This window comes from Rattus norvegicus, chromosome 18 (genome assembly GCF_036323735.1).
Source record: "Rattus norvegicus strain BN/NHsdMcwi chromosome 18, GRCr8, whole genome shotgun sequence".
NCBI classification, from domain to species: domain Eukaryota; kingdom Metazoa; phylum Chordata; class Mammalia; order Rodentia; family Muridae; genus Rattus; species Rattus norvegicus.
This window is the reverse complement of record NC_086036.1, coordinates 34,755,219-34,770,682: the sequence shown is the minus strand read 5'-3', so window position 1 is coordinate 34,770,682 and position 15,464 is coordinate 34,755,219. Positions and strand designations below refer to the sequence as shown.

The window sequence follows — 15,464 nt, the reverse complement described above, 5'->3', positions numbered from 1 at the left end:
CCACATTCCACATTCCACTCCCTGGCCCCCATAGGCTTCTAGCCATAACATAATATGAAATACATTTAGCCCAACTTCAAAAGTCCCTATAGTCTATCAGTCATCTCTTAACTGTAATACCCTATAAAATCAAAGGCAGATCACATACTTCCAATGATATCATGGTATAGAATATACATCTCCATGTCTGATATACAACAAATCTTTTCAGCTTTGTTGACTGTAACACAATTCTTTCTCTTGGGTTGATTCCATTCCCTGTTGGCAAATTTCCTCATCAGGTATCCCTCATCTCTGGTATCTCTAACATCTTAAGGTTGCCAAGGCAACTTCAACTTCACAGCTTTTTGATTCAATATCTAGGATCCACATATGATCTTCTGGGTTCCTCCAAAGGTTACTTCTTCAGCTCTGACCTCTGTAGCACTCCAGGCTCTGGCTGACTCCACTCCATTGCTGTTGCTGTTCCTGGCAGACATCCCACGGTACTGGCATCTCCAATACACTGTAGTCTTCTGCTGCAACTAGACTTCACCAATAGCCTCTCACAAACTCTCTTCATGGTGCCAAGCCTCAACTTCTTTGCCTGACCCCCTTCAGTCCTGGGTCTTCAAATGCCACTGAGGCTGCAGCTTCACCAATGGCCTTTCCTGGGCTCTCTCAGTGTCAAGCCTCAGGGATTCTCCATGACCCCTACATACTTTTGAAATCAGTACCATCTAGGTGATCCTGACACATTACCAAGTATCTCTGCCAGCTGCCAGCACAAGGTCTCTCTCTAGAACACAGCTTATTTGTGCTCTCAGAAAACATTTCTCAGATTTCTCCTCAGCGATACTGCTGGTCTTTTCTTTATCACCACTAATTTCTTAGCTCTAGCTAACCAACATCAATTGTCCCAGTAACCCTTCTATTCTTGACTGTCAAGCAGGAGCTGGCAAGTTCTGCTTGCCGGGACAAGAACATAGCCCCCTTGTTCTAGTACATCTTCACCAGCTTTCTATATTCAATGATTTTCTTCACTATCTAACCTTGGCTGTCCTGGAACTTGTACTGTATACTGACTTTGAACTCAGAGATCTGTCTGCCTGTCTCCTGAATGATGGAATTAAAGCATGTACCATCACACCTGGACCTAAGCTTTTCTTTAATTCCTTTTCACAAGATCTTTATAAGTAAGGCCACTATGATATGCCCCCCATTTCTGGATAGTAATTCATTCCAGATATAGTAGAGTTGACAACCGAGAATAGCCATCACAACTCATCCTTTGTCAGTCTGACACATGATCATATCTCCTTATGTCCAAATGAAAACAACAATCAGTGCAAAATAACACATAACATGATTTAACTATCCTCATACAACTGTAAACTCATTAAGTTTAGCTGGGTGGGATCATGCCCCAAGGGCACCACTTCTTTAATTCCATTTTACATCCTTGAATATCCTTGGATTTAGCTCCATTCCACTTACTGGTGCCCCTTTAACTTTTGAACCAAACGTTTTGTATTTTTCCTTTCTCAGTTTGCTACATCTGATCAAAAGGCTCTTCATAACAATGATCCACAGGATAATCTATGCTAGACTGTCTTGAAATTTCCCTGGCCAAAGCAATTAAATCTAAATCTCTTCATCTTAGCCTCAGGCAGACTCTTCAAATGAGGGCAAAAGCAGCCATTCTTCACCAAAACATAACAAGAACAATCTCTAGGCAACATACTAAAATTCTCCTCCGAAACCTCTACAGCCAGGCCCCCAAATTCCAATTCACCCTCAGTATAACTGTCTCCATGTTCCTACTAGTATGGCCCATTTAGCCCCACTTAAAGTATTCCAGTCTTTTACAAATCTAAAGTCCCCAAATCCACATTTCTCCAAAAATAATCACAGTCAGGCCTATGACAGCAATTCCCCAGTCCCTGGTACCAACTTCTGTCTTAGTTAAGGTTTCATTGCTGCAAGGAAGGGACAAGAAGTTCAAGGCAGCTCTTATAAAGGAAAACATTTAACTGGGACTGGTTTACCGTTTCAGAGGTTCAGTCCATCACCAGCATGGCAGCATGCAGGAAGACACGGTGCTGGAGGAGCTCAGGGTGCTACCATCTTGATCCAAAGGTAGCAGAAGGGGGACTGTCTCTCATAGACAGCCAGGAGGAAACTGATTGCACACTGGATTTAACTCCAGCTTATATGAGACCTTAAAGCCCACCTCCACAGTGACACTTGTCCACCAAGGCTATACCTAATCTAACAAGGCCACAACTCCTAATAGTGCCACTCTCTATGGGCCAAGCATTCAAACACATGAATCTATAGGAGCCACTCCTATTCTAACTACCAATATACAGAATAGTTGTTTAAAAACAAAAACCTACTTCTCTTCAGCCCTTACATCTGGTATTTATATACTTTCACTTTTATTTTTTAAATTTCTAAGCCAATACATACAGCATTTATGTATAACTTACTCTGGGGCCCACTGTCTGTAAAAGAAGTTTACAGAAAAACTCTAACAAAGTCTTCTGACTTCATTATCACCCAGAAGTAGCATCTGAAGAACAATCGAGAACATCTGCCTAATTTTTAAAGCTATCCATCTCCTACTGAGCAATATGAATTTGTCCTGCCTCAGAACTTCCCTAACAATCCCATAAACTACATCAGTCCTCATTATCTTTGTTCAACCCTCAATTAAGAAACTATAAAATAGGATCCAACACACATAGTTCTATAATTCCCACAGCATTTGTCATTAATGTTGGTCAATCAAAGTAACTGTACTTCTACACCTAATTTTACAAACTATACTTGGGAAAATAATTTCCTCTACTCATACAAATGTCTTGTTTTCTCTAACTCAAAAATTTTAATGTCAAAACATACTTTAAGTTAACATCAAGGGTAATGCTAAAAATATCAGAGCCATTTTAGAATACTCTATTTATTTGTTTTCGCACCCTTAAATATAAACACACTAGGCCATTACTTACTTGATACTGTCTGTGCAACTGAAGTAGCAGTTGTTGTGGTAGCTGTGGTGGAGGACGGGGTAGATGTTGGTGCTGACGTGGACACTGCAGGTGCTGGGCTACTGGTGGTAGGGGTGGGAGCGCCTACTGCTTGTGCTTGGACCTGAGCCTGGGCCTGGGCCTGAGCCTGGGCCTGAGCTTGTGCTTGCGCTTGGGCCTGAGCCTGGGCTGCCTGAGCCTGGGCCTGGGCCTGGGCCTGGGCCTGAGCCTGTGCCTGTGCCTGAGCCTGAGCCTGGGCCTGGGCCTGAGCCTGGACCTGTGCTTGAGCTGCAAGCATAGGTGTTAGTTCTGACTGCTGAATAACCTTAACTCCATCTGGCTTGGTCCATGCAGATTCACGAGTCCGAGCATTATAGTAATAAACCTGCAGAGGAAGGAATAAGGGATAATCACAAAACCCAGTACTAAAAATGTTAGTATTATTTTGTCTTAAAATATTTTAAAGAAGTCTTAGAAAAGGTTAAAAATATTCATAAATTGTAAGTCTGTTTCTATAGACAGGAGAGAAAAATCAATATTATATTTTGTGCAGGACGTTAATAAAGAAGACCTGACACTATCTTTATGAGAAAGCCTTGCTGACAAAATTGGCCTTTGCCTAACATGTAAGAACTATACCTGAGAAGATTACCATCATGCTCTTTCTTCCAAGTAAGAATGCACTCCATGCCTAAACCCCTCATGTTCATAGTCTGTTTTCTTTCTGGTAGTATGGAATTTTAGTATATGCTAAACAGTACTATATGACCAATGTCAAATGAAAACCCCACCAAAACCATACAGGTTCATGTGAGTTTATTGGTTACCATTCCTCTCTGAAGAAATTAACCATGCAGTATCATTCCTTCCGAGGATTTTGGGAAGCTTCAGTCGATTTTCCTTCATATGAACTCATGCACCTTCTCCTGTTTTGTATTCTCTCACTGTAATTTCAGCTGTGAGGTCAACTACGTGTTGATCCCTGCTAATGTTTCCCAAGCCTAGAGATGGTCTTGAGAATTTGTGACATACAGACCTCCATGTGATCTTGGAACTGCAGCAATGCAGCAGAGTCTAATTCAGGCCTTCCTCTAGTCACATCCTTGCCACTGTTTGAGGCACAGGGTACCACAGTCTCAATCTACCAAAGATTCACTACTTTGCCACCATAAAAACAAAATGTTCTAGTTTACCTTCCCATCTGGAGTCTTATTTTCTACCCATATCTCCTCAGTGGGGGGCAGTGCTGGAGCACCAGGAGCAGTCCCCGGAGGCATTCCTGGTGGGAACATCATGCCCGGAGGAGGAGGCATAGCTCCCATGGGTGGAGGCATGAATGGTGGTCTCTGTGAAATCACAAAAACAATTACTATCAATCATAAACTACTTCTTTTCCTTCAGGAAATAAATTATACCTCTACACAAAAGTAAATAACTATAAAAGCAAACAGTTGTCTGTTCAAATACAGTACTGCATGAGAAAATGATTAATCTGTAATAAAATTAATAGCAAGAATGTAAAAATATTGACAGGAGCTAGGTTATACCATCATGGGTAAACTTTATGTTCTTCATATCTCATTGCATTTTTCATGTTTTTACTTTTGTAGTGATCAGGATCAAACCCAGGGCTTTATACATGCTAGGCAAGTATTTTATTCCTGACCTACATCCCGACCCTTTATGTTTTAACATTAAGTTTATAAATGTTTTACAACTTATCTACAGTAAGTACTACCAATAAACAATATTCTACCAAAAATAAATAAATAAATAAATAAAATCACACAGCACAAACCCTTCATTGTTTTTTACTTCAAGCAAAAATAGTTAAGATATTTTCCACCATATTTTTCATGCAGTAATAATAAATCTCATCATTTTAAACGTCAGTGAGTTTCACAAATATAGAAAACAATTATCCACTCCTTCAGGTTTCATTTGTTCTGCTCTGGTCTTAGTACTGGGAACTGAAGTCAGCCCTTGACAAGCCCCTCAGTAGAAAGCTCAGAAATCAATCAAACATATAGGACACCACTCTTGTGAGTCTAAAGAACCTGAAAATTTCTCCACAGTCATTCTTCAGTAATATAACAAGACGCCAAGCTGTACATGAAGCCAGAAGTGCTGCTGCTGCTTCTGACATCTGTGCCTGGTAACATCTGTGCCTGGTAACGCTAAGCGGAAGGAAAGAGTCTTCAAGAACAAGTTTAAGAGCCAGGTGTGGCGGTGCACATCTTTAACCCCAGCACTCAGGAGGCAGAGGCAGGTGGATTTTTGTGAGTCTGAAGCCAGTCTGTCTACAGAGTGAGTTCCAGGATAGTCAGGGCTACACAGAAAAACTTTGTCTTGAATAAAGGGAAAGAATAAACCAAAAATAATGAATATTGTAGCTGTCATTTTGAACAAAGATTAAGATGTTTTCTATAACTTGTATATAATATAAAAATTCAATTACCAAGAGCACCTTAAATTAGGCAAGGTAACTGAATCCTACTATCCTCTAAGTACTCCCTGCACTGCCCTACTCCCTGCTTTGATGAACTTATTTCTGTCACTTTTGCATGCTCCTGTCTTTGCAGCACTAACACAAACTCCATTTATAAAAGTTCTACCCTAAATGTACATGTAGTAAACTTCTACTCACTAAGCTAAAAAGCTGGACCTTTCCAATCTTCAAGTAAATGTAATGCCACATCCCTAACAGACAAGCTTCCACTTCAAATACAAGTTTAGCCAAGTATAGTGGTACATGTCAACAATCCCAGCACCCAGAGGCTAAAGCAGTACATCTACTACATGCTCAAGGCCACTCTGGAATACAGGGTGGATTCAAGTCCAGCCTGTGCTAAACATTAACTTCCCATCAAATTGGAAGGAAGGAAAGAAGGAAAGAAGCAAGGAAGGAAGGAAATGAAGGAGGGAGGGAGGGAGGGAGGGAGGGAGGGAGGGAGGAAGGAAGGAAGGAAGGAAGGAAAAAGAAACACCTCTTTGTACATCCCAAGTTTTTACTTAGAAAAACATCATAATAAATCTTTTTCTAATAGTAAAATATTTGGCAGAAGAAAAGAACTATTATCCAAATCTATTTTCATTCTCCAAATTCTACCCTAGACATCATTTCTAGAAAGGATAATTACTGAAAAATATATATCTATCTACACTATTAGATACTTGCTAGCAATATAAACCATGAAAGATAAATACCCTCCACTCAGTACTTTAAAATCTGAAAGTCTTTTTCCCATACAGAAGACAGGTTTCAGTAAAATTAAGGATAAATACAAACTAGTCTATTAAAGCTAAGTTTTTTGAGTAGTTATCTGTCACCATTTAAGTTCCTGTTCTGATTTTCATATTAACAACTTGAGCATCAGCAGTATATGAAGACATGTCTTTAGTTAATTCAAAGTGATTAAAACTTGAATTTCTGCTGAAGTATCTCACACCTACAATCTCAGCATTTAACAGCTAAGGCAGGAGAATCACGGTAAAATCAAGGCCAGCCAGAACTACAGACTAAGAACTTGTCTCAAAAAATTAAAATAAAGGAAAAAATGTTAAAACAGGGAAAAAAAAAATCTAAAAACAGGGAACTAAGTCAGTGGTTAAGAATGTTTGCTCTTGGGGCTGGAGAGATGGCTCAGCGGTTAAGAGCACTGACTGCTCTTCCAGAGGTCCTGAGTTCAATTCCCAGCATCCACATGGTGGCTCACAACCATCTGTAATGAGGTCTGATGCCCTCTTCTGGCCTGTAGGTGCACATGTAGGCAGAAAGCTGCATGAAGTATACATAATAAAGAAATAGATATTTAAAAAAAAAAAAAAAAAAAAAAAAAAGAACGCTTGCTCTTCTTCCAGGAAACCCAAGTGTGGATCCCAGTATCCATATCCTGTGATTCACAACTGCTTGTTCACTGTGGCTTACAACCACAGTGCTCTTTTCTGGCCTCAATGGGTATCTGGTATACATACATACATGGAAGCAAAACTCATACACATACAATAAAAACAATAAAGAAAACTCTTTAAACACCAATAAACAGAATCAGAATTTTAAGGCAAAACCTGTATATAAAATTGATACTAATCAAGAAATGGCAACCTCTATAATTCTTTACCTGGAGGTGTGGTGGGCCCATGGGTGGAGGTATTCCTCCTGGGGGAGGCATTGGTGGCATATTAGGATCAAAAGGAGGCCGTCCAAAGGGGGGCCTGGGTGGTGGAGGAGGGCCTCTCATCATGCCGAAAGGAGGAGGTGGTCTCATAAGAGGTGGTGGGCCGCGCATCACTGCATTTGGTGGGGGAGCTGGGCCTCGGAATCTCAAGGCCTGCTGTTGAGCCATCCTGCATGAAAGAACAGCGAATACTCTCAAAATTACAAAAGTAGCTACTCAGAACTGAATTACAAAAATGTTCAAAGGGCTCAAATGCAAACAAGAGTTGGAAAGCCGTATTTTGCAACCACTTGGTAAAAATGAGGTGAGAATGGATGTGGGAGAATATTTAGATTATTTTAAAATACCTTCCCCACAATAGTACCTATAGTCACAAGAATGAAAACAACTTTAATCAAAAAATGAAGCAATTCCATAATTAATGTTGTCTACCTAAGGATAGATGGGTTAGTTATGACTGAGAGGGACATTCCACACAGTCCAACCAAGACTATACAACCTCTAACAATGAATATAGGATGTTACCGGAACAGTCAGAAGACTCAACAGGTAAAGGTACCCACCACCAAGCCCTGTGACCAGTTTTGATCCCTCAAATCCACAAGGTTAAGGGAGAACCAAGTCACCCTAGTTACCCTCTGACAGTCATATTTGTGTGGTGGTGTATACATAATGACTGTCCTGGAGGGGTGTTACGCAGAAATAGATGAGTCACATAGAAAAAGTTAAAGGCTAAAGAACCATATCCTAACACCATCTCTGGTTTATACAAACAGAGGCGATACATATAAAAGGTAGCAAGATCTACTGCTAGTGAAGGATCAACTTTAGAAGTTGATTCTTAGGCTACTTCTATAGTAACAAAAAATAGACACAAATGTATTTAGGGGGAAATGCTCCAACTTTTTGTTTGTTTGTTTTGAAACAAGGTTTCTTTGTGTAGCCTTGGCTGACCTGGAACTACCAAGAAAGGTCAGCCTTGCTTCTCCTGCTGGGATTAAAGATGTGTGCTATCACAGCCAAGCCCCCTCTGTATCTTAACCATAAGCAGTTCAGACTAAAAAGAGCATTCAGAATGCAAATAAAGCAAACATCTCCCATTTTATATAATTTTTAAATCTGAAATACCTTTTTGTCTTTATTTTTTTTTAAACAGGGGGTTTCTACATGGCCCTGGCTGTCCTAGAACTCACTATGTATGTAGACAAGAATGCCTCAAACTCACAGATCTACTTGCTTTCACCTCTTCTCTACTCCCTGACACTGGAATTAAAGGATGAACTGCCATTTTTAGAAGAGCAAAGGGAGCTGATTTAATTGCTCAGTGGTAAAGATGCTTCCTGCCCCGACTGATGACCAAAGTTTGATTCCTGGGAGAATAGAACTCCTGCAAGTTGTCCTGACTTTCATATATGCACTGTGGCACACAAAAAAATATTTAAAAATATGTATTTTATTAGAAGAGAGAAGATATAGTCTAAGACATTTCAAATACTGTTGTGTCTGAAGGAGAAAGCCTTTCCTTCCCTGTTCTGGCCAAACATCTTACTGTATTTCTCCATGGCTTCTGAACAAATAACTGTCATAAGAGCATTATTTACCTTTGCCCTCAGTGATTAAAAGAATTATCCTTCAAAGTTCTAAGTATGTGCCAGAGAGAATACGATGCTCTTTTCAAATACTGCTACTTAGCAACAGTTCTATGAGGTTATGAGGTGAACACTAGTGTTAATCCCATTTTACAGATAAGGAACTAGGGTACACAAAAGGAAATGCTGCACTCAGAGCTAAACACTCAGAGCTAGATCAGTGGTAAAGCAAGAATTAAAATGCCAGTGTCCTGAAAGTCCCTTCAGAGAGGAATTTTGTTCACTCAGAAATCCCCAGTACACTGTAAGGTCCCCACTAATACTCACAAAAGGTGTTAGAGAAGTAGCGTAGTGGTTTAAGAGCAGTGGCTGCTCTTAAAGAGTACCTGGGTTCACTCTCCTGCACTTACATGGCAGCTCACCACCAGTTCCGGCACATCTGACACCCTTCACCAGACATACACGCAGGCAAAACATCAACACATATAAAATATAAATAAATAAATAAATAAATAAATAAATAAATATTCATGGCCAGGCATAGGTGGTACACTCAGGAGACAAAGACAGGCAGATCTCTGTGAGTTTGAGGCCAGTCAGAGTGAGTTCCAAGACAGCCAGAGATACACAGAGGAAACCCTGTCTCAAAAACCTGAAAGAGCTACATAGGAGACCCTCTTTTGGGGGAGGGGGAATGACAGGATGACCACAGAGGCAGGAAGATCATAAGTTGGAGGTCACTCTAGGCAACTCAAGGTCCTCATCTCTAAATAAAAAATAAATAAATAAATAAATAATAATAATAAAAAAGAAAAAAAGGAAACATACTTTCTAAACTTCAACTTGCCAAAGACAATTGGAGCAATCTTCTGGGAAGCTAAAGTCTATACATTACCCACACAAACCACATTTCCATATTCAAAAAAACTAGATTAACAATATTATGCGTATCTGAAAATAATCAGAAACTGGAGGGATGGTCCAACCATTATTTACACCTGAGTTTGTTCCCAAAATCCTTATAAAAATACCAAGCATGGTGGTGAACATCATGCTTCATAGGCAAAGAAAGGAAGATTCCTAGCACTTGCTGGCACCAATCTAGTCTAACCATTGAGTTTGAGGCCAATGTGAGAACCTATTTCAAAGGAGGTTGTCTGTCTCCCTGTAGATGACATCTAAGGTTGTCTTCTGACCTCCACATCATGACAACAGGCAGACACAGACACACAGATGCACTTTCTCTCTCACACACACACAGACACACAAAATAATTAGTATTACAGGCTTTCCTCATCACTCTGGATTCTGTGCAACTTTCCTACATTTTCAAACCCCGCTTACAATTACCCTTTATGTTCGAAATTTTCACATCTCAGTTCAACTCTGCTACCATCAAAAGAATTCCAAAGTAACTAAAGTGCCTTCAGGAGAACGAGAGACTAAAGAACTACTATACAAGTATATTTAGCCAACAAGCCTATGCTGCAAAGGTCCAAGTAGGAGCACTCAGGAGGCAGAAGCAGGTGAATCTCTGTGAATTCTGGGCCAGCCTGGTCTACAGAACAAGTTCTAGACCAGCCAAGGCTACATAGTCAGAGAAACCCTGTCTTGATGAGAGGAAGGAAGGAAGGAAGGAAGGAAGGAAGGAAGGAAGGACAGATAGATGGATATACCTTAATCTTAGATATCTCCTTTTGATCAGTTTTTTCTTCAAAAAAAATCTATATTATTTCTTTAAAATTTCATACTTCTTGCTTCCAAAACAAGATTAAGCATTTGACCTCTGGAACCATTAAGCCATACCAGCTCTGCTCTTTATCAGGCTACTAATATAATTTCCAAGTCTGAATTACCTACCATGTAAATGAATGAAGACTTCAAATAAAAGCTACCTCAGAGTTCTGTTAAATGAGATAATCCCTGTCAATTTAAGGTTAACAGTCAATACATAGCAAATCATGCTATCATTTTCAATTATTCCTAATGCTTTATAATGCTTTATCTATATAAGACGCTTAGTTAATTTTCTAGATTTCTTTTTAAAATCTGCCACTTAATATCCTGCTGCCATAACCTAATGTTACTATTTTCTGACATCAATTATAGGCAGACCAAGTCCTGAGGTTATACACTGCTTCTAGCATTTCCTCACCAAAGTCTGCAGTAAGGACTAAATAAACAGATAAAGCACCTGAACAGCAACTGACAGAAACACCTTGTAAAGTTGTTATTGGCCAGCTACTATCAGGCCTCGTTTTACCTGGAAGTTGTGGACATTTCCAGACTCCAGTATTCCTGATCATCAAAGACATCAACTATCTCCATTATGTTGTAGCCCCTGTTCGTGGTTCCCTCTGCTTGGCATGTTCTTCCCACATCTTTATATGACTGTCTGTTGTTCATTATTCAGACTCAGCCCAATGTCATCTCAACCTGTTCCTCTAGCGTCTGTCTCACAGGTTCTCTGGGCCATCACTTGTTCTGAGTTTTCAAGTACAACAAATGCTACAAAGCAGTCCATCACTGCCTTTACCCATCATACAGTTCCCTTTAGTATACTGACACTGTACAATATTGTTTAATAATGACCATGAACCCTGGGCCCTTCCTACTTACCAGGCATTTTCTGTACTCTTAATTCTTACAGCAACCCAAAGTGAGTTTAATGCCATTTTTTACAAAGGAAAAACAACTTATCAAGGCAGCTAATCGCTATTGATGCCAAAGTATCCCCATTCCTGTTTTCTCCAGTGAAGAGACCCAGGTCTGAAGAACCTTGTCATAGTATCAGCAGTAAACAAAGGACCTAGGAAATAACTCCAAAAAGTTACTTTCATGGCCTTCAACCACAGAGGATGAATGACATTAGATCTCTGTATTTCAAAACACTTGGGTGACTTGAAATCTTACATCCTACTTTAACACTTCTGAGGAAAAGAAGCCTAGTCACATGAAGAGAACTTGCCTATCACCCCCACCCCCACCCCCACACAAAGGATGACCTGGAAATGCAAATATATTTTTCTATGAGTAGTCTATCCAGATAAGCAAACACCTTAGAGAAAATCCTTTAGTTGAATGGGCAAAAAATTAAAGATGCTATCTACACAAACATCATGGGGACCTAGGTTTTAGTTCAATCCCAATCAACAATCTCCACAGAGCTTCACACCTGCAGGCCGATTTCCTCATTTGATGGTTTTAGTTTCAAATTTGGATCAACCTCAATTAAACTGCAAAGTCTTTAGAAACATAGGACTTTTCCCTTTATGACCAGGACCTATCCAATAACTGTCACAGGATGCATAATGAGCAGTAAGACAATAGAGTGACCATTTCCCAGTATCAGTTTATTTACCACCCATCTACTAAACTCTTATTTCTCAGACTCTATAATAGACCCCACCTATGAACCATATATGGGATGCAAAGTGCAAACAAAGCGCAGTTTCTGTCATCAAAGCAGCCACAGAAACAGCCCATTTATCATAAACTCTCTGGAAAGCATGGTGATCACACATAACCAATGGCCTGAGATTTACCACCCTCCTGCTTCAGCTTCCTGAAAGCTGCGATTAGCAAGTGTGTGCCACCACACAAAGCTCCTCAAGCAAGCGACTCCTAAGCCCAGAAGCTAAGGTACAAAAACTTGCAGCAGGTTATCCAATTAAAGCCTTATTGGAGTCAGTTTTGCAATGTCCATGATGTCTAGACTATCAGGAATAAGTCTACAAGGCTACTTACAAGACCCACTCCTAGCTCCCTAGGACCTCTTGAGATCAAAATCAAAAATAAACTTTCTATCGCTAATACTGGAAGGCCCTGAAAATGTACTCCAGTCAATCACCACACAGTTATGGGAGTGAAACGAAATCGCTAATACTGGAAGGCCCTGAAAATGTACTCCAGTCAATCACCACACAGTTACGGGAGTGAAACGATTCAAGATTCATCTCGGAAATAAAACAAAACCTTGTTCCTACCAAAGAAGGAATATCTGTGTGACTTTCTGAACCTGAAAGTCATTATTTTCTTCTAAGCAAGATTAATCTGCATTTCCTTAGAAAATTTCACCCCGAACTCTAGAAAACACAAGTCCTCAAAATCAACACCTGTCTTCCTTTTAAATGCTAAAGGGGCACAATTCAGAATGGGAACTGAATATCTGAAATAGCATTTTCCCTTACAGGGAAAAAAATTGCACATATATAAAATAGGTGACCTTTCTTCCTCCTCAAAAAAAAAAAAAATCAAACAAAGAAAGGGCATTTCCCGACCACTGTGATCAAACTTTAATCACGAACGGCAAAGGCACTGAATGAGGAGGTTAAGAAAAAAAAGGTCACTGCCTCTGTGGGGCCGGGCCGTGGGTAGAACAGGACGAGGTCGCAGGCTTGGGACCCGGACAGAGCTACTTCCTGGATTCACAACTCCAACCTTTGCTCGTTCTACGGCCTCAACCCCTCTGAGAAGTCCCCTCGACTACTGGGACAGACGAGAGACTGGCCTGGCACCGCCTCTGGCCTGCGAAAAGCGCCTGCAACTCCTCCAAACCCGTGCTGTGAGGATCCGGGCAGGGGAGCCTTAGAGAAGCGGCTTTCGTGGCCCTGCAAACGGTCAGGGCTGCGAATCTTCACAAAAGAAAACGAATCGGAAACGAGGGCCGGAGGAAAGCAGCGGGGCTGGGGAAGGTGGCGCGGGAGGCCAGGCGGCGCGAGGCCGCGGAGGGCGTGGAGGAGGCCGCGGTGGGTCGGGCAACGCCGGCCGGGCGGCGGAGGGGAGCGGCCAGTGGGGCCCGCCACGGCAGGCGGGCCGCGGCCTGAGGATGAGGCGCGCCGACCAGGGCTCCAGGGCCCGCAAAGGACGCGGCTGCGCCCCACCGCGCGCAGGAGGCCGCAGCCCAGCCCCGGCCCGGCTCTCATTCAAGCCTCCCTCCCTTCCCCCTTTCGCCAGCCCCACGCGGTCGGGCCCCGGGCAGCCGCGACTCCTGTCCCCTCCATCCCCTCCGGTTTCAGAAGCGAGCCCCAGCCCCTGGGACGCCAGCACGTCTAGATGTGAGGGAAGGTAGCACCCTTTACCTCAGCTCCCCCGGGTTGAAGCGCTCGCCTTCCCCTCCGTCCCCGCCACGCTCCGCCATTACAGACAGCCGCGTTCATCCACCCGCCGACCCGGCGTTCCCAATTGGCCGGAGGAATCGTCAATCCCACTCACACAAGGTGGGACTAACTGAAATCTATATGATGATTGGTGAAGCTCACCATCAATCTTGACGTTGGGGTGGCATTTGCTTTACTATTGGGCAAAGGGCCCGCCGACTTTGAAAGCGGTATTGAGACTGTCAGTTGATTGGCCGCTTGGAGGCTTTATGGGAAATGAGACTTAGGCAAGGAGGAACAAGTGGCGCCCTCTTGCGGAAAAAAAAGCTAAGTCCTCCCAAGTTCCGCCCAGCCTAACGTAGCCACGTGTCCGCGCGGCTTCCAGGAGCCAGATGTGGAGCCATATTAGCCACTAATAGCTTAGGCCGAGACCTTGTGCGTTATATGAACCAATCGGAAATCGAAGTGAGTCCCGCCTAAACCAATTACCGAGTAGCTAGAGAAAGCGGTATTTCTCATCCTTGTAATTAACAAGAGGCTTAAATCACTATGCTGTCTATGCTTGTTCTTAAATAATTACAAGCATACCTTCCAGCTCACCTAATCAACTGCAGGCTAAGTGTTATATAATTTACTGCATTAAATTGGATAAGGGAAGCCTCTACAATTTACAGCTTCCTTTCCTTCAGTTAGCTATTCTTTTTTAGTCTCAAAATAAAGCTGTCTAAATTCTCACACCCTGATACCAGAAGTAATTATAAATATACTCTATTCAAAAAAGAAAAAAATCGAGCCCAGGGATTTCAATGGCATAGTGAAAATGACCACTGTCATCACTGAACTCAAAATAATGATAAATTTTACTCAGACACTACACACACACACACACACACACACACACACATATATGTATATATATATATATATGTGTATATATATGCAGTATTCTAAACACTGGCTATGGATTGATGTTTCTTTTATGCTTTGAAACCCACTAACAGGCAAGTGATACAAATAACCATAATTTGTGGGTGGGATTGAGAAATGTTTTAAATTACTTGCTCAATCTATGAAACTAGTAAATGCCTTAAACCCAAAACAGTATGACATCCAAATCTCACTGTAGCCCAAAGTAATTCTACCAACTCAAAAACTTGTGCAATAAGTACCATTATTTGTAATGCTAAAAAGGGGGGGATAACATTCCTCTGCTGGTAAATAGCTTTAAAATGGCAGCCATATGATGGAATATTTTTCAACCTTGAAACACCCACAAAAAAAAAAAAAAAAAAAAAGATGAATGGACCTTGAAAGCAGTATACTAAGCAAAAGAAACCAGACACAAGAGACCAGTGCTATATTGCTCTGTTTATATGACGTGTCCATAACAGGCAAGTCCGAAGAAAAAGAAAGAAGATTCATAGTTAACATGAAGAAGTGAATTTGAGGAACTGAAATTCTTTTTTGATACTGAAAATGAAAATGTGGGATTAAGTCCCAAACTAGGACACACTCATAGGGTTGGAAACAAGGAGTCACACAACAGCTAGGTATATGTGTACAGGAATCAACGCCACAGGGCTCTCC

The 15,464-nt window shown here is 41.4% G+C and overlaps 1 protein-coding gene across 9 annotated transcripts in view; it reads right to left on the bottom strand.

Annotated features, from left to right (window-relative positions):
* Positions 1–14,125, bottom strand: part of Tcerg1 (transcription elongation regulator 1) — a 60,884-nt gene extending 46,759 nt beyond the window's left edge. For 5 of the 9 annotated variants that reach the window (XR_361332.5, XR_005496033.2, XM_006254673.5 and 2 more), the window contains exons 1-4: positions 13,860–14,125; positions 7,133–7,358; positions 4,205–4,357; positions 2,994–3,396 (exon numbers count right to left, since the gene is read on the bottom strand). Coding sequence is in view for 6 of the 9 variants with exons in the window: in XM_006254673.5 (XP_006254735.1) it covers positions 2,994–3,396; positions 4,205–4,357; positions 7,133–7,358; positions 13,860–13,918 (841 nt within the window). In the remaining 3 variants the exon portion in view is untranslated. Of the gene's footprint in view, positions 1–2,993; positions 3,397–4,204; positions 4,358–7,132; positions 7,359–13,859 lie in introns of those variants that run through there. The other 4 variants (XM_006254674.5, XM_006254675.5, NM_001107390.2 and 1 more) reach the window with 3 other exon arrangements.
* Positions 14,126–15,464: the final 1,339 nt, after the last annotated feature.